This window comes from Podarcis cretensis, assembly GCF_951804945.1.
Source record: "Podarcis cretensis genome assembly, chromosome: 15".
Lineage (NCBI taxonomy): Eukaryota > Metazoa > Chordata > Lepidosauria > Squamata > Lacertidae > Podarcis > Podarcis cretensis.
This window is the reverse complement of record NC_137185.1, coordinates 16,922,396-16,941,467: the sequence shown is the minus strand read 5'-3', so window position 1 is coordinate 16,941,467 and position 19,072 is coordinate 16,922,396. Positions and strand designations below refer to the sequence as shown.

General features: G+C 46.9%; 1 protein-coding gene across 1 annotated transcript; it reads right to left on the bottom strand.

Annotated features, from left to right (window-relative positions):
- Positions 1-12,814: 12,814 nt before the first annotated feature.
- Positions 12,815-13,840, bottom strand: LOC307204490 (peptidyl-prolyl cis-trans isomerase FKBP2-like). The gene is made up of 2 exons (XM_079956072.1): positions 13,662-13,840; positions 12,815-13,139 (listed from the first exon to the last, which is right to left on the bottom strand). The coding sequence occupies exons 1-2, from the start codon at positions 13,800-13,802 to the stop codon at positions 12,855-12,857; spliced, it is 426 nt and encodes a 141-aa protein (XP_079812198.1). The 5' UTR covers positions 13,803-13,840; the 3' UTR covers positions 12,815-12,854.
- Between the last annotated feature and the right edge of the window lie 5,232 nt (positions 13,841-19,072).

Here is a 19,072-nt window from a genome sequence, read left to right as displayed (position 1 = left end):
GCAGATGATGGATTTGCAAAGTCTGGCACAGATAAACAATCACAAGTGCTGCAAAATGTATATTTTAAAAAAACAACAAACCAACAAAGTTATTTTCCGTGTTTGTGCTTTCTTACCCTCCCCTCTCGTTTCAAAAGAATCTCTCTGGATCTCACAGGGGTTGACATCATAGCAAGCAGTTTTGAGGAATGGGGCTCCTTCTAGGAATTGCATGTGAACTGGAAACAAGCAGACAATATCGTTGCCCGATGAAATGAGCAGGAATCAGGGGGCAGGTGGTTCCTGAGAATGAGGTGGGACTGGGGAATTTTGAAACAGGGCTAGTCTGGTTTTATTTGGTTTCACTTCTCTGCCGCCACTGAGCTCTGCTCCCTCCCCTGAATTCCCTTCTCTGCAGTGCAAATTCCCACCCCAGCATTCCTTGATTCCTCTCCGCAATGGTCCTTTCCAATCCACCTGATGCACTCTGCCATTCTAGAAGGACACTGTGCTTTGTAGACCCTGTTCATAGGTCACAAAACTAACAATATAGTGTAACAGCCCATGCTGCACATTTAAAGCAGCTTCATACCAGTTTGAATAGCTGAAATATACTCGGAGTCGAGTGTGGATTTCACACTCTTTATTCAGCTCATATTACTGAGGAGGAAAGGAAGTTTCCCCGAAATGTCTGCTTTATATACATTATTTACACAATGGGCCCCACGGGATTGGCTAATTCCAGGATTCTCCTGTAAGCCAATCAGGTTGCGGATTCACTTCTACCTGGAGTTGGATTGGGTGGCTCCTGCGGACCAATCAGACTGCTGCATTCTGAATCCTATTGTTCTAGGGCCAATCAGACTGCTGTATTCTGAATCCTATTGTTCTAGGGCCAATCAGACTGCTGCATTCTGAATCCTATTGTTCTAGGGCCAATGAGACTGCTGCAATGTGGATCCTATTCAACTCAGTACATAACAATAGCCATGGCTTCTCCAGACAAATTCTGGGATGTGTGGTTTGTTAAGGGCGCTGTGAGTTCTTAGGGGACCTCCTTTTTCCCCTCCCAGAACTACAGTTCCCAGAGTTCCCTAGTGAAAGGGTTGGTTGTTAAACCACTCTGAGAATTGTAGCTCCTTGAGGGGAATAAGGGTTCCTTTAAGAAGTCATCACTCTTAACAAATGACATTTCCCAGGGTTCTTCTGGGAAGTGGCATCATGGCGCTTTCAGTATGTCGTGCTGGATGCGGCCTCAGTCAGGGCTCAGTGAGCTTTTCCTTCTGCCACAGGATCTTGCCAGCAGCGAGCGTCACCCTGGTTAGCAAAAGTGCCGCTTCAGTGAAACCACAGACAGCAGAAGCAAAACAACACTTTAGCGCTGGCAGAGATGGGTGTGATTCTGCATACGTGAAACACCCGGCCGTGCTCTCGCTCCACACCTAGTGCGGCTCCGATTTCAAAGCCTGCCTTGTATTTTTTTCGTCTGGCAAGTGGCTGTTTTGCAAGAGCGAAAAAGCCCATAGCATGGCTGAAATGGGTGTTGTTCCAAGGCAGAGAAACCGTGAAAGTTTGTTGGATGAGAAAAGAAATGGTGACATGAGGGCCTCACCCTTATCAGATACAAGGGTCCCCCTCAAATGCCACGGGGCATTTTGGAGTCAGGTATGGTCAGGTATAGCTGGTAGAACGGCTACTTACTTTTTAAAAGTTGAAATACATCGCCAAAACAAGAGGATACAGATTTGGATAAAAAAATCACATGTGTGAATGTACTGTATATTTTTACAAATGCCCCAGCAAGGTCACAATATGTACAGGTGCTAATTTAGAAATAAGTAGTATCATTTAAATAGATGTACAACACCAGAATGGGAAAGGCTGTGACCAAGTATCTGTGTGTCTGCTGACCCTGCTGCCTGGGGCCCAAGTCTGGTTAGGGAAGCACTCCCTCAAAAAGCTACTTTAACACGTATTTGGACCTAAGATAGGAGGCTCCTTCAAAGAGCCCTCTGGAAAGTAAAATACATACCTCTCTCCTGCTCTTATAGCAAGGGAACCCCAAGCAAGAGCTGTTGACCATGTTATACTCCAGCAGCTTCTTCTGCCAGGGTCAATACAGAGATGTTATGATTGACTCTCCTCCAGGGGTGAATCTAGACACAGGGGGAAAGCCACTATAAATAAGTCAGAAATTAGATCGTCATAACAAAAGAAAGAAATCCCTATGGAAAACCACATTTTAAAAATCTCCTGCTCTCTGGCGCCATCTGCTGTTGCATGCTTATAGCGCATTCAAATCACTGTTTCTTTACTAATGTTGCTAAGACCCTTTACTAATGTTGCTAAGACCCCACATGACCAGGCTCACACCTGGCTTCACAATTTTTTCTGGAGCAGAGGCCTGAGAAGCTCCATCTAGTCCTGGGACCTTGTGCTTTATCAGCAAACAAATTAACAAACAAATAAACATGTCGGGCTTCCATACAGAAATCCATCCAACTTTCAGGTGAAGGTGAGAGTTTCTTTAGCCGCAAACTGTTTCACACCCAGCTCTGCTTCAGGGAGCTCTTATCTGTTGACAGATCTTCACAATCACCCAAGATAGAATCTGACTTGCGTATGTGCAAGACTGCTGAGGCTTTTCTTCTTTTCCTCTTTAATGATCAGCGGCTTCATTTCTGGCTTTTTGGGTTCAGCTGCGGGTCCACCCACAAGAGTTCTGCAAAAGGAACGTTCAGAACTGATAAGGCAGCAGTTCTCTGGAGCAGGATCAGGACTGGGATGGCAAAGTCAGGGCCATGCAGAAGGAAGCTTTTGCCAGTCCTGGGAAGCAGCAGGAGCAGCTGCATTTACTAGCTGTCTGTCTGTCTGTCTCTCCCACAGGAGCAGGGGGGCAGGGAAGGAGAAGAGCCAGCGGTGGAGGAAGCCTCTTAGGCACCTGGCGCAGCGGAAATGGGGTGAACCGCCCATAGGGGTGGGGCACGGCACCCATAGGGACAGGATGGGGCGTGCGGTGCCCTTAGAAAGGGGTGGGGCAGGGCGCACAGGGCCCTTAGGGACGGGCACACCACGGGGCCTCAGCCACCCTACAGCAGTGGGCGGACAGTGTGGAGCCTGCGGGTGCCAAGGCATGTGGCTTGTGCCTTTTTGTCACACACCCCTGTCAGGGTGGCACCTAGGGCGTATTGCACCCTCCGCACCCCCCTTCGTACGCCCCTGAGAAGAGCAACTCTGCCTGGGTTTCTGTCATCCCTGTATAGATTGCAATCCACTGTAGACATGAATACATGAGGTTGGGTATGAGTTTGAGCTCGTAGGCAGCACTGGTTCTTCATCTGATGGCCAGATCCCATTTGTTCCCGGGTTTACTCTTCAAAAATGGAAAGTGTATTTTGTGGGTGCATGAAGGCCTGCTTATCTGGGGGACACACACACACCCTCTCTCTTGCACACAGAGGAGCAAAGCAGGTGTCAATCTGCTCCTTAGGCCTGTCTATCATTCTTTCTCTCCCTCTCCCCTGTCTCTAAGTGAGCAGCAAGGATCCCTTGCTGGGGCTGAGCTGCTTCAGCAACGCCCCCTCCCCCCTAAAAAAGTCCCTGGGAAGGAAGCTGGCAGAGATAATCTCTTTCTAATGAGCCTGCTTTGCTAAGTGCCCTTTTATTGGAGGTCTCTGTTTCTCTCTCTCCACCCCACCCCCTTCTCTATTAAAGTGAAATATGGGTTCAATATCATCACACCTGGTGGAAATGTGCTGGCTGCATGAATTCCAAATCTCGGGGGCCGCCTGCAGGAGAGGAAGGCACTTAGCATTTAGCAGGAGTGGGCCATCCCCTTCATGACAATGAAATTCGCCTCTTTTCCGGCTGCTGTCACTTAAGGATACCTTCCAGGGCTTTTAGAAAAATCTCTCCTTCACTTCCTCTCTGTCTCCCAAGGTTCACAATTCTGTATAACCAGAAGTGGTGTCTCTCGCCCTTAAAGATGCCGTAGTGTGACCACTCCTCAAAAAGCTTACTCCAGATCCAGCTGACTGTAATAACTGTAGACCAGTTGCCAACACCTCTTTCTGGGCCAAAGTGGGGTAGAGGGGGGTTCAGACTCAGTTTTGGAACTGAATCAGTCTATTGCAGATATTAACATTGAAGAGCTTGAAGCAGTTGGATACAGAAAAACTGAATCCTTTTGGAATAAAAATTGTCCACACCCATAAATATCATTCAAAGCTTTACTAACCAGGATGTCTTCAAAACAGGAGCTATGCACTCCTCGAGAGGAATCCTTATCACATCCTTTTGTTCTCTGTGGCTTTCAAAGAAAGACTAGACAGGCAACTCCCTTCAAGATGGAGATTTGCAATTGAATACCTTAGTCACATGATCTAAGGTTAAACACTCACGTGAAAGAGCAGAGAACAACAGTGGTTAATTACCAACCTGTTAGAGCTCAGAGAGCTTCAGTAAGCTTCAGTGGAATTTTCCACTTTTAGCTGCAATACACATACAAGCATTGTCCATTTCAGTGTGGAATTAAACAATTATACTTAACATAGCCTTGGTCACCCTGATGGATGCCCTTTGTCATAGTAGTGACAGATCAATGGTTCATCTCTAGCTTAGTATTGTCTATAGAACTTGTGGTCCTCTGGTGTTGTTGGACTCCAACTCCAATCAGCACCTGATAGCATGGCTGACTGTGGAGGCAGAACATAATCATCAGGGCTAATAGCCATTGATCGACTTAAAAAGGTAAAGGTAAAGGTACCCCTGCCCGTACGGGCCAGTCTTGACAGACTCTGGGGTTGTGCGCCCATCTCACTTAAGAGGCCAGGGGCCAGCGCTGTCCGGAGACACTTCCGGGTCACGTGGCCAGCGTGACATCGCTGCTCTGGCGAGCCAGAGCCGCACACGGAAATGCCGTTTACCTTCCCGCTGGTAAGCGGTCCCTATTTATCTACTTGCACCTGGAGGTGCTTTCGAACTGCTAGGTTGTCAGGCGCTGGGACTGAGCAGCGGGAGCGCACCCCGCCGCAGGGATTCGAACCGCCGACCTTTCGATCGGCAAGTCCTAGGCGCTGAGGCTTTAACCCACAGCGCCACCTGCGTCCCATTGATCGACTTACCCCTCCATGAATTTGTATAATCCTCTTCTAAAGCCATCCAATTTGGTGACCAGATGTTTTGACTAGCCAAGCTGGGATGAGGGAGACTGGCTGCATGCCTTTAAAAAAATGCACCTGGGTCCACGGCCCCTCAGGGGCCCCCATGCTACACCACTGCTGCCAAGGACTCCCTGGTGGGGCAATACCACATTTAATGCTGCATGCAATTTGTCCCTCCTTTAAGAACCTCTGCCAAGCTTTCAGGGGACCCAGGAAGACGACGTGAAAATCATTGCTGTAGAGCAGGAGAATAGCTGGCCATCAGTGGTCGCCTAAGGATGAGCCTAGAAGATTTCCCAAAAGTTCTAATCATTTTTCTCCTCAGAACAAGCTGGCAAATTTGAACTGAAGAGGCCATTTAAGAAAAGAAATGATAACCGTAATTACTGCTTGGATTGTAAAATAAGAAACAAATGTGGAACCATACACACTCTAGAGTTCAGAACAGGGGAGGGGATCTACAAATCTCTCGGCAGCCTCCTCTGCTTATCATTGCAGTTAATCCCACTTGGGGTCTCCCTTACACAGCCTTGAAAGGAAGACAAATTAGGTGCATCAAGATGCTCACCTGATTAGTTGGGCTAATCCTCCAATTTTCCCCTCTTCCAAGATCAGCTGCGAAGGGATCTGCAGTGTTTATGAATACCAGGCTGCAGACTCAGAGGCACCATTGACAAAATGTGTGTGTGTGTTGTGTGTTTTGCAGGAGGGCACAATATGTAATTTGTAATTGTTTATTTATTACCTGCTTTTCGTCCTGTGGTAAGTTGCAACAGTTAAAACACGAAATTGGAAAGTTTAAAACAACTTACAAACACAGAAATAGGGTGGATCCCAAAAATAAACGCCTCAAGTGTCAAAATCCTGGGGAAATAGGGATGTATTCAGCATTTACTGGAAGAGTGCATTGAAGGCCAGATGCACGTGTGTGTGTGTGTGTGTGTGAGAGAGAGAGAGAGAGAGAGAGAGAGAGAGAGAGAGAGAAGAAGAAGAAGAAGAAGAAGCTTCACCTGCAAATATAATCATTTTGCCTGCATAATTTTTACTGCTGGCATTGCTGTAAACCAATGCAAGATCATAAATAAAATTATATTTTTCAAATTACTTCCCAGGTTGCTGCCTGCTTACTAAGCAAGGTAAGAAAGAGAGAGCCAGCTTATTTCATAGCTAGAGTTGCTCAAAACAAAGCTTTACAGCCTAATTCCTATGTTCTCAATTTTGCTGCCAAGGATGGGATTTTGAAACTCTGTTCAGCTCACACATGTGGGCACCTGGAAGGAGAAATTGCAATTAATATATCTTCTCCTACCTATTAAAACCGATCCCACAGGACTCTCCTTTCTTGCAGGTTTTTAACCAGAGGTTGGATTGCCATCTGTCATGGATGCTTTCATAGAAATTCCTGCATTGCGGGGGGTTGGACTAGATAACCCCCATGGTTCCTTCCAGCTCTGCTGAAAATCAGTGCCGCTTCTCTGCCACTAGCAAAGGCAACAGGGCAGGCGGTGAACCTGTAGGCATGCTGCTTGTGGTGGGGAGGCTTCTGCTGCCTGAAGCAGCGACGTCACCCTATCCACTGGTTGGGCCGGCTCTGCCCGAAGCAGGCATCGGACATCTGATCCCCCTTTCCAAAGTCTGAGCAACCTCTCTGCACTTTGAGATGGAGATCCAATTATTCCTCTGGCCCCCGGCAAAACAACAACAACAAACCGGTCCTGTAGGATTGCAGGGACTCTTTGGGATTCTGTTCCGCTAACTTCTTCTGTTAGAGCCAAGGTTAAGGGTAAAGGTAAAGGGGATCCCTGACCATTAGGTCCAGTCATGGCCAACTCTGGGGTTACGGTGCTCATCTTGCTTTATTGGCCGAGGGAGCCGGCTTACAGCTTCCGGGTCATGTGGCCAGCATGATTAAGCCGCTTCTGACGAACCAGAACAGCGCACGGAAATGCCGTTTATCTTCCCGCCGGAGCGGTACCTATTTATCTACCTGCACTTTGATGTGCTTTTGAACTGCTAGGTTGGCAGGAGCAGGGACTGAGCAACGGGAGCTCACCCCGTCACGGGGATTCGAACCTCCAACCTTCTGATCGGCAAGTCCTAGGCCCTGTGGTTTAACCCACATCCCAAGGTTAGCCACAGGGATATTTTAGGAAGCTGCAAACGGAGGCATAATAAATAGCACAGCTTCTGATCAGCTCTCCTTTCCCCAGTAGTTCACCCCTCTCCAATCTCCTCTTCCTCTTCGACCATGAATGCACATATATATATTTCATCAACTTCACTCGGTGTCTCTACACAGTTTCCCTTCTCCCAGCAAACCACCTCCAGCCCCAATCTGGTTTTGGTTAGGAGTTTATTCCCACCCTCCAGAGTCCTTTATAAGTCCAAGCCCCCCACGAGGGACGAGGTCGCCATTTGGCCCCAGTGACATGGTGCACAGCTTCCCTCCTGCCATAATAAGCCCCTTGTCTGTGCCCCTCCTTCACCATAACCTCTCTGCGCAATAAGAGCATCCTTGGTCCATCTGCTTTTAATTGATGTGCTCATTTGACCAGGGCTGGGAAATGGGAGCATCCACTGCAGCACAGGCCCTTTTTGGGGGGTGGGGGGGAGTGTTTGTGTGGGAGGAATTCCAGGAACTTTTCTGTTGTTGACACGCTATTATGTGGGACAAATCTCCATTTTTCAAGATGAAAGAAATCTCCTATTTTGGGTTCCTGGCTAGAAATCCCATGTCAAGACCATTTCTTTCTCTCTCTCTCTTTTTTTAATATTGTGATGTGATGTAAAAAGAACACCAAAATAAGCAACGGGTTTTTGTTGATGTTGTTAAGATGCCCGTTGCTTTTGTTTTGTCTTTTTCTCTCACTTTAAAACAAGAGTTCTCCCTCTTTAAAACATCCCCTCGTGCCACACAGAGCTACAGTTTCTAGAGTGGTTTAACAATCAGTCCTTCTTCTCAGGGAATTCTGGGAATTGTAGCTCTTGTGGGGTGGGAATAGGGGTCTCCTAGCAAACACACAGGGACGCAGGTGGCGCTGTGGGTTAAAGCCTCAACGCCTAGGACTTGCCGATCGAAAGGTCGGCAGTTCGAATCCCTGCGGCGGGGTGCGCTCCCGCTGCTCGGTCCCAGCGCCTGCCAACCTAGCAGTTCGAAAGCACCCCCGGGTGCAAGTAGATAAATAGGGACCGCTTACCGGCGGGAAGGTAAACGGCGTTTCCGTGTGCGGCTCTGGCTCGCCAGAGCAGCGATGTCACGCTGGCCACGTGACCCGGAAGTGTCTCCGGACAGCGCTGGCCCCTGGCCTCTTGAGTGAGATGGGCGCACAACCCCAGAGTCTGTCAAGACTGGCCCGTACGGGCAGGGGTACCTTTACCTTTTTTTAGCAAACACACACACACACACACACAATGCTTCCCTTTTACAGGGCTGCCTTCAGATGTCTTCTAAAGGTTGTATAGTTACTTGTCTCCTTGGCTTGGGGGTCGCATAACTCCATACCCTCCAGTATTTCTTCAATGAGAATAGGGATGTCCTAAGGAAAAGAGGGACATTCCAGGATCAAATTAGAAACTGGGATGGTTTCTGTAAATCTGGGACTTTCTCTGGAAAATAGGGTGTTACAGAGTTAGGGTAAACCCTATAAATTAATAAATGCTAGGTAGGGTTTGGATCATTTGTGATATGAAAGGAGAATGCAAGCTGCAAAGGAATTCCTAGGCTGGCTTATGCAAACCTAGGCTGGTTTAGTGAAGAGCAAAACCTAACATGACACAAGGAGTTGATGGACCATTGAGGAGAGGAATCCTTTAGCCTAGGGGGTGAGATGTTATACCAAGGTATATGTCTGAGTGGACATGAAAAGGGAGTTTTCAAGCAAGGGGTTTTCTGGGAGAGAGGAGGAGGAAGAAGGGCTGAGATTCATCTTGGAGAGGGAGACAAAAGGTTCCCTGCACTGCTATGAGATCTGGACTTCCTCCATGCAGACTGAAGGTGTAAATAGGTAAATAAACCATATTTCTTAAAGCATGGCAGTCTTCTATTCTTCAAAAGGACACAGACCCTGTGTGGGTGCCATGGACCCCATGGGCCCTCACCACAGCTTGGCAGAGAGAGGGGCAGGCACCCGGCTTTTGCAACAAGGGACACTTGGAATGTCTGAGCCATGATTGTTTAAAGTGGTATTATGGTGCTTTAACTATACAGGGTGATTCATAATGAAGTATACAGTTTCCAGATGCTGTAAGACAGTAACAGGAGATGACATGGACCACAACTGTTAACCGTGAGGTAGATGTCCTCATAAAGTTTGTGTTCCGCTACTGAGGGAAGTGACGTAGGCAATAGCGTGCGTGTCACATGACTAGTCAGGCAAAATGACTGCGTCTGCAGTGGAGAAGTTGTTTTGTGTTCTTGAATTGAACAAAATGGAATCTCTAACTGTTGTGCGACGGCATTTTCAATCGCAATTTGGAGAAAATGTATCTACAATTGGCATAAAAAAAACCTGAAACTACGAGCTGTTTGTGCAAACTTAGAAGTCCTGGATGACCGTGTGTATCGGAAGAAGTCGATAGTGTTTGCACCGCCATTCAATAAAGCCCAGGACAATCAATGCGTAGGGTGAGTCGTGTTTGGGCAGAAATGGATTACCGGTTTGATGTGTGTCATGGGTCAAAGGGTGCACACATAGAACATCTGTGACTGTAAAAAAAACTTTAAACATTCCCCTACAATTCTGTGTGTGTGTGTGTGTAATGGGCAATGCTAAAATGCACATTCATTTCCACACCTAGGCTGGATCTAGACATACCAAAGAAACGTTTCAGTTTAAAGCACTGTAAATTTAAACAGGGAAAACAGGTAGGGACAAACAGGACTTCACATCGCCATCTGGTGGCACAATGTTGTATCACACCTACAACGCACGTACAGTACATTGCTTTTTCATTCCCAGTCTAGCTGAGTCCCTACTCTTGCATTTGCCTTGCCCATCAATGGCACATGGCCCTCAGAAGATCTCCCAGTAAGAAATGTGGCCCTCAAACGGGAAATGGTTCCCTACTCTGCGATGTTGGTGCATTGGCTGGTTACAATGTGGATTTCACAAGTGCAAACCGCCTCTACCATAACAGAAAAGGAGTTTAAAATGGACTGTGAGGCAAGCAGTTCACAGCGACTGTTTCTTAGAACTGCCCACACTGTGTAATTAAAATCAGGAGAGAAAGAATTGGACAAGGCAGCATCACCCACACTGACAAACTGCGTAACTGATGGAATGGAAGCCAAGCGGCATCCGGGGGTCATTCTCTGCCTGGTACTGAGCTATAAACCCTCCTCAAAAGAGGATAATACTGAGATCTGGAGAACTGGTCCTTAGTGGCACAGAAGGACCTTGGACTTGGGCTACATGCAGGGATTTAAAATCTGGAACCAGTTTTTCGTAAAAGTATCTTGTCTAAAACATTCAAGATGTATTTAGAATTTGGCCAGAGGAAGGCTGTGAAATCAGAGCAGCGCTGTGCTCAAGAGAGGATGTGAGGAACATCTCTCTCTCTGTCTCCCTCTCTTTCTTTGGAAGGATTCACAGTGAAAACCTGGGAACGTGAGCATTGTGGGAAAAGGAATTACAGCATCTCCACCTTCGTCAGGGAGGGCTCTGTGTTTTTATGGGCCCACAGTGTGGCCTCATGGTTGGAGAAGTTCCCAAGGCAAGTAGAGAGACCTGGAGTGCCACATTTGAACCTCGGGTCTGAATTCACCCCACTTTATGCCACGCTTGCAAAAAACAACAACACATGGCCATCTGTTGTTTTGGTTGAACAAAAGCTTCTAGAGGAGATTTTTGTTTGCTTAAAAAAAGAAAACCTTGCAAAAGCTGGATATTATTTCTTTCAAGTGGTGTTCTATAGACTACAACTCCCATCTTTCCTGAACATTGGCCATGATGCCTTGTTGTTGTTTAGTCGTTTAGTCGTGTCCGGCTCTTCGTGACCCCATGGACCAGAGCACGCCAGGCACTCCTGTCTTCCACTGCCTCCCGCAGCTTGGTCAAACTCATACTGGTAGCTTCGAAAACACTGTCCAACCATCTCGTCCTCTGTCGTCCACTTCTCCTTGTCCCCTCCATCTTTCCCAACATCAGGGTCTTTTCCAGGGAGTCTTCTCTTCTCCTGAGGTGGCCAAAGTACTGGAGCCTCAGCTTCACAATCTGTCCTTCCAGTGAGCACTCAGGGCTGATTTCCTTCAGAATGGATAGGTTTGATCTTCCTGCAGTCCATGGGACTCTCAAGAGTCTCCTCCAGCACCATAATTCAAAAGCATCAATTCTTCGGCGATCAGCCTTCTTTATGGTCCAGCTCTCATTTCCATACATCACTACTGGGAAAACCATAGCTTTTACTATATGGACCTTTGTTTGCAAGGTGATGTCTCTACTTTTTAAGATGCTGTCTAGGTTTGTCATTGATTTTCTCCCAAGAAGCAGGCATCTTTTAATTTCGTAGCTGCTGTCACCATCTGCAGTGATCGTGGTGCCCATGATGCCTAGGGGCAGCAAAAATCTAACTCAAAAAACAACTCAAGTGCTGAATAGATAGCTCAGCTGGTAGAGCATGAGACTCTTAATCTCGGGCTCATGGGTTCAAGCACCATGTTGGCCAAAAGGTTCCTGCATTGAACGGTTAGACTAGTGGTCCCTTCCAACTCTCCAATTCTGCGATCTGCCCAATCTCTCTGTCTGTCTGTCTCTCTCTCTCTGTATGTTTTTCTTGCCACTCCCATTGCATTACGATTGTGGCTCTGGCCAACAGCAGAGCCTGAGGTGCCAAAAGACTGGTTACCTGTCAGACAAGGGGAACCAGCTATCACTGAGTTATCCACATAAAGGGCACATTTGAAAAATAAAAGCAAAAACGAATTGCCCAGTTAACACATACACACAGAGAGAATCCCTGGCTGAGCTAATAGCAACCAGATACGGCTTCTCTCCTTGGTGCCAGAGGATTTTTCAACAACTGCTGTCCCTTCAAAATGCCCCATCGTCTCCCGAACACGCTGGGTAATGAGGAAAAGTTATGAATGGCTTTCTTCCCTCAGCACCACCACCCTGCTTTCCACTGATGTTTCCAGACTCCCCCCCCCCTCCCCGCCCAGCAGCTGTTTCCTGTTCCCCAGAAGGGCTGACAAGGTGCAGGCCTGGAGCGGAGGCTCCTCTGGCAGGTAATTTTGACGAGGCGCAGAGGGCGAGAGCTGCCGGGTGTCTCTGATGGGTTTCCGGCCCTGTTATCAGGTCCGCTTCGCCCTCCTCCTGCCCAGATGGATCAGCCCCCGTCTGTAGGCCAAGTCCATTTCTGAGACAGCAGGGAGGGAGGAGAGCATCATGTCTGGCTCATTTCTTCAGGCGAAGGGTGGCAGTGAAGACACAGCAGGATTCCCACCAGCAAAATAAAAAATGCGCCCCTCTTTTCTTTTGGGTGGGAAGTTTTTCTTCTGTTCGGGTAAAACCAGGCCCATAGAGTCAGAGCGCCCCATGTCTAAACTCTATGACATCCCAAAAATTAAGAAAAGCAGATGTCAGGACATAGTTATAACCGTTTGGGGTTTTTTTCTGGTCTGTGCTTTTATTTGGCTCATCGGTATCTACAAATCCTGAGGTGCGTCTCGAGATTACCTCCCCTCCCCACGTGCCCCCCTCCCCCGAAGAGAGGTTGCTACAATTCCTGCCTTCGCTCAATCTTCGGCAGCTCAGCTTCAAAGATTAAGGTTGCGCCACCTGGGATTTTGGGTGGTGCTCCGCAGTCCCCACAACCCAGCTCAGAGGGAATGACCAGCTTTCTCTTCTCACACTCGCACATCCCAAGCAGGCCCTGATCCCAGCCTTTAATGACTTGTCCAGTCCGCAAGGAGAAGATAAAAGGCTGATCATGAGTCAGGATGCTGTCGAACTCTGTCCCATCCTCCAGCTTGCCCATATAATGCATGTGGAGCACATCACCCTTGCGGGACTTTTTTTTTTAATTACTTTTTTATTCAAAATTAAGACAAAACATATTATCTAGAAACATAACATCCTTATTTCCCCCCTTTTTCCTCCCTCCCCCTCCCTCCCCCCACAGAACCCCCACCCCACCCCCACCCCCGACTTCCCCCAGTTCCAGTCTTTGATTTCTCTAAAAATGCTGTTTTCTGCATGTTACACAGTTGTATAGCTCCTCAAACTATTTAAGTAATAATTATCAATAAAAAGTTTGTAAATGTTTATTCAAAACCATCCAAGGAGTCCAGTTCACTTTGTTGCATCTTCAAATACTTTGTAAAGGGTTCCCATTCATCTTTAAAGTCACAGTTATCCTTGTCCCGTAGCTTGTATGTCAGCTTTACCAGTTCTGCATAGTCCATCAATTTTTCTTGCCATAATTCTTTAGTTGGGGTTTCTTCTGTCTTCCATCCTTGTGCTACTAAAACTCTCGCGGCCGTTGTCGCATACATGAAGATGTTTTTCAGCTTTTTTGGCAGACCTTGCAGGACTTGATGGGGCAGTTGTCCACCCGCTTCTTGACCCCAGTCTGGAGCTTCCATTTGCCTTCCATGCCCAGCACTAGCGAGAAGACTGCACACAGCGCCAGAGTGAGTAACGTTGCTCCCTGGCTCACTTGCATCGCATAAGCTCCTCTCCTTTCCTCAGCGGATACCACCCCAACCATTTGGTTTTCTAAACATGGATCACTGCCACATCCAACCCGCCTTCCATCAGGACACATTGCTGAAGGATCTCCATAGCCCAGCACCATCACCTATGCTGAAGCCTTGAGGGAACTGACATTAAATACTTTAAAGTATCCTATATAAACTAGGGCTGTGCACAGCCCTCCCCCTGCATCTGTCCTGTGGCCTAGACACATCAGTTAAATGCATTGTAAACTTCATGCAGGGAAATCCCGTTGGTGAAAGACGAGACTCCACAGCGCCATCTGGTGTCATGGTGTTATAACTCATATAAAGTGCTTTATCTTTACAAATGTTGCTGAGTCCTAGGTCAACAGTCCTTTCTGCTTCAAACTATAGTCTTGCAGTTACAAAATCACAGGCTTGATTGGAACCCATGGGCATCATTCAAAGCAACACCCTCCTCCTATAACAATTGTAAAATGGATGCTAAGTGAGCTTTTTTGCAGAAAGTATTCCACAGATGGTAGGTTACCTGTCTACATTTGGCCTCTTCATATACATTTGACCTTGTAACTCAGAAGTCGAACGGAATCCGTTCCGGAAATCCGTTCGACTTCTGAAACGTTCGACTGCCAAAGCGCAGCTTTTGATTGGCTGCAGGAAGCTCCTGCAGCCAATCAGAAGGCACAGAAGCCCTGTCAGACATTCAGCTTCCAAAAGAACATTTGAAAACTGGAACACTCACTTCTGGTTTTCAATCATTGGGGGGTTGAAACGTACAAGTCGGGCATTCGAGAACTGAGGTATGACTGTATATTCATTATTCAATACATTGCCCAACATTTCACATTGACTTCAATGGCTGCAATTATGTGAAATGGCAGGCTGCCTGGCCTAGCACTCTCACAAGCCTTACCCGGGCAGTTGCCAGGGCCTAAGCGCCCTGGCAGGATAAGTTTGCAGGCCACCACTTCCGGTTAGGTGGGGAACTTGCAACCTGCTGGATCAAGACTCACAAGTTGTTCAGGCCTTACCATATTTCCTCTGTGCAAATATGGTGCTTCTGTAGGCCTCAGCTGGGAGGGTTAACATTTATTTTTTTTAAGGCAATGGATTCTTTGTGGTGATTCCAAACGAAAACAAAGATTAGCATCTCCTCCAGTTTGGAGGATTGAATTCCAGGTGAACCGTCTGAAATGGAACTTTTACACTGAACGCTCTTTGTGAGGCTTGCCTTGACCTGCCAGTGATCTAGGGAATTTTCATCTGCATGCAGCCTGGGAGTTTGCTGAGTGTCAGGTTCAATCACGAGGAGAGCTCAGAAATATTCTTTTTCTCATGCAAGGCGAGATGGTATCCAATTCTTGATAAACAATTCGAGGGAAAGAGATGGGCTTTCCAAATGGGATCATGTCTACAATGTATGCAGAAGAAGAGGGATATTGTTATTTTGGCAACACACACTACACTGTGCAAACATTCCCATTCATTCATCGGCAAAGTGGTTCTGTTGGGCTGGTCCTTAATTAGCCCTCCTCAATTCGCCAGGGCCATCTAACTCTAAGCACAAGGTTTACCACTGAGTCCAGAGCTGTCAACTGGAGTCAGGATTGTGGGTCAGCATCAAAGGGCCCCCAACCAAGGCTACACAGAGGCAAGGGGCTGATTGCTGACTCCCCAAAGCCTGCCGCTCCTCCTCCTCTAATTAAACCTATGTAAGACCATTTCTATACCACTTTCTAAGCAAACCCTCCCAGACATTTCATCCATCCACACACAGAAAATTGCTTGTGCACGAAGGTGAGATATAGAAGACCAACTTTCTGTGGCTTGTTTTCCCAGCACCTTGAGACATTTGCACATATGACATCTGAGTCCTCCTCAGCTTGGGCTTTCATTTGATTCTCTTAATGTTTAAAATAAACACAATCAAACAAAAATTGGCACCCTTCATGGGCTCCAGCTAAGCTGGAAAATGGCTCTGGGTCATCTGCTAATAAGCCAGCGCTATCCATTTCCAAGGGTTGCTTCACCAGTTAATTGTGTGGACTCATTGCCCAGCAGTTCACTCCTCTTTTGCCTTTAGCTTGCTTGGGTTAAGAAAGTGATATAGGAACTGAAGAGGGACAATTCAGACATGTTAGTTTTCTTCCATGGGAACTGAATTCTTGAGTGGATTCCTATGGAGCTTGGGAAACATGGTGCCCAAACTGCAAATTGTTTCTCTTACAATAGTGCTTCTGAAAACTCCCTTATAATGCCCTATGATCACTCTTTGCAAAGTTCATTTCAGTTCACTTTATTTCTGCATCAGTTTGCAAGTCTTGGTCAGCATTTTAATATTCATTTCTCCTCATATACATTTATTTGGAAGCCTTTTGATATCATGTGTTTTGCGTGTTATTTTCACTGATAGATGTGTTTTGTGGCTGAAGAACTGCGTTGCAAAATTCAGAGAAGTTTTAATTTCGAAGGTCGGATACGTTCTGTTTTTGTGTATTGTTTCAGGAAGCGCAAACTTGGTGGGTGCACATTAACACATGGACCAAATCAATTTTTTCCTCCATACCTAACACTCCTGTGAGGGGTTAACTCACCATCTTCTACCTAAAACTGGCATCTGGGGGGAGTCAAAGGCAGCACAAAGTAACCAGAGAGAGGACGAGGATTGAAAGGGGCACGGGGATCCCCTCCTCCTCAACACTAGCAATTCTCCTGACACATCATTTGAAAATTAGTATGCAAGAGGCAGTGTGGCTTAGTGGGAGCAGAGCTGAACGAGGTGCTGAGGGACCTGGCTTCAGGATCCACGGGTGCTTTGCTCCTGAGCCACCCTTGCCCCAGGAACGCTGGCCTCAGGCTCTTCCCACCACGGCTGCGTTCAATCCCAAGCACCCTGTGTTGATGGAGATGAAGTCAGACGTGTCATAACCTGATGTTTATGGAAGTATTAGCATTGTGGTGACCCAGAAAAATGTAGTGTTTGTGTAGTATCCGTTACACAGCTTCCCTGGCCGTGTGATTGATAGCGCTCTTGCTCGGCTGCGAGACAGTTGGAAATCATTAGCAGTGTCACAGATGGAGCCCTCTTGAATAATCCCACTCTCCCCTTTCTTTCCCAGATTTATTATTTTATTATGAGAAAGGCTGGGCTGCGGGGGGAGCCCTTTCCAAAGCTATGATTGGCAGGAACCACTGACGGAACCCGTAATTGGGACTCACCTGCCGGTCGACACAGAAAGCGGAGTGCAAAGCTCTCTTGCCATCTGCCCAATTTCACAATTTGGTTGGGCATTTTTGCACCCCGTTTCAAGTTAGGTGGAGACAAATTTGATCCTGGAAACTGCATCACTGTTCGGTAACTTTATTATCCATTTAGCCGGGGAGTACGATCTGCTGAACTCAATGGGGTTTACTTTAAGAGTAGAGATGGATGGATCCGTTCTGTGTCAATTCCTTCCTGTGTTACAAGCAGCAGTAGTCAACGGCATGCTGGGGCTGCACCGTTCACCTGACCTCCCAACAACTGATTTGCTGCTGCAGACCACGGTGGAGAGGAGGAGGAACGAGGTGGTGCTGAGGCTGGCACAGAACCAATGTAGGGCTTTCTAATGTGATGCCTCACTCCATCCTGCTAGGCAGAGGTGACTCAGCCTGAGGGAGGTCAGGTGTGTGGCATGGCCCCATGACCCTGTCCACTACTGAAAAGTAGACATATAGAGATGTAGGAGGTTGCCTTGCGGCAAGTCAGACTATTGGTCCATGTCAGAGGCCAGTGTCAGGAGTAGATCATCTTCTGAGGCCCTCCTTCATGTGCCTCCTCCTCGAGAGATCCAGAGGGTGGCAACACGAGAACCGGGCCTTCTCTGCAGTGACTCCCTGTCTGTGAAATGCTCTCCCCAGGGAAGTTTGCCTGGCGCCTTCATTATACACCTTTAAGCACCAGGCAAAAATGTTCCTTTTTAACCAGGCCTTTGGTTGATCTGATTTACATCCCATACCCTTTTAAAAAGTGTTTTTTTTGGGGGGGGGGGGCTATTGGGTTGTTGTTTTTATTTTTATGTATTTTGTGGTTTTGTATCTTGATTTTATTCTGTGAACCGCCCTGAGACCCCCAGGTATAGGGTGGTATATAAATTCAATAATAATAATAATAATAATAATAATAATAATAATAATAATAATGTCAAAAATGATCTTTCAGAGCCAATGAATCCTATACCCTGAGCCTTTTCCCCCTAACGAAAACAAGCCGAGGGGGCGCTGGGACCCAGGCCAGTCACTCTGGCCTCATCCTCTCTGGAAATTCATTCCAAAGCAGAGGCTGCAGCCAAGACTAACAGCGAGTGGGGAAATTATAAATAAACATGCTCATAGGACTAGAGTCTCAACCTGGTTAGAACTTCTGAGAAAATCCACATGGCCTTTGAGTCAGAGGGAATTGATCAGAAGCATTATCCCATTAGATTGGAGAGGCTCTCAGGGAGGAAGAGAGAGACCACGGTGGAATGGGGGAATGGGATTAACATGAGAAATTCCCAGATAATTTATCAGCCTCCGTGTCCCCAAAGTGATTCTGAGTGCAATGTGCTCAGGCTAAAAGCTCTCAAACAGAAGCCTGGATATCAGACCAGAAGCTGGAATCAAATCTTCATACTAAACAGTCTTCTCTCACCAAAGGGTTGATTGTCTTGCTGGTTACAACAACAGTTTTTGAGGCGGACCATTTATTTTTCACAGAGCACCTGGGGATTTAAAGATCTCATCCCTGACCAGCTGTTCTCACATTTTTCTTCCAGCCCTGGGTGGACTTGCCACATTTTTTTAAAAAAGTGTAATTTAATACACAAGTGTTACTTATAGAGTCTCAAGAAGGAAATCAACTGACAATGTAATGCCTTGTTTGTATTTATACAACAAAACGACGAAAAGGTTGAATCCAGTTGCAGAGGAACTGTCGTGTATGACGTGTCATTGCTATTCTTGAAGGAGGAGCCAGGTGACATGTGGAGATGCCAGAGAGACTGAGTTATGCTGGGATTTTAACGCAAACCTACTTGATTCATGCTTTCTGAAACAATATACTGTATAAAGCAAAATCCAGCCTGCCTTTGAAATTCGTGCTTCTCTAAATTTTGTGGTGCAGTTTCTCCAAACTGACAATGTGTGCAAAAATGTGTGTATTACAGGAAAGTGTACATGAAAAATGCAAATAAGTGGGTGGGTAACTTGCATTATATTAGAGGAAATTGCTTGCCAA

What these genes read in the sequence shown, in the direction of transcription:
- LOC307204490 (XM_079956072.1), bottom strand. Translation starts at nt 13,802, where the DNA reads ATGCAAGTGAGCCAGGGAGCAACGTTACTCACTCTGGCGCTGTGTGCA. An exon ending in GCCCCATCAAGTCCTGCAAG is followed by an intron (nt 13,140 to 13,661) that starts GTCTGCCAAAAA and finishes AAGTCCCGCAAG; the next exon opens with GGTGATGTGCTCCACATGCA.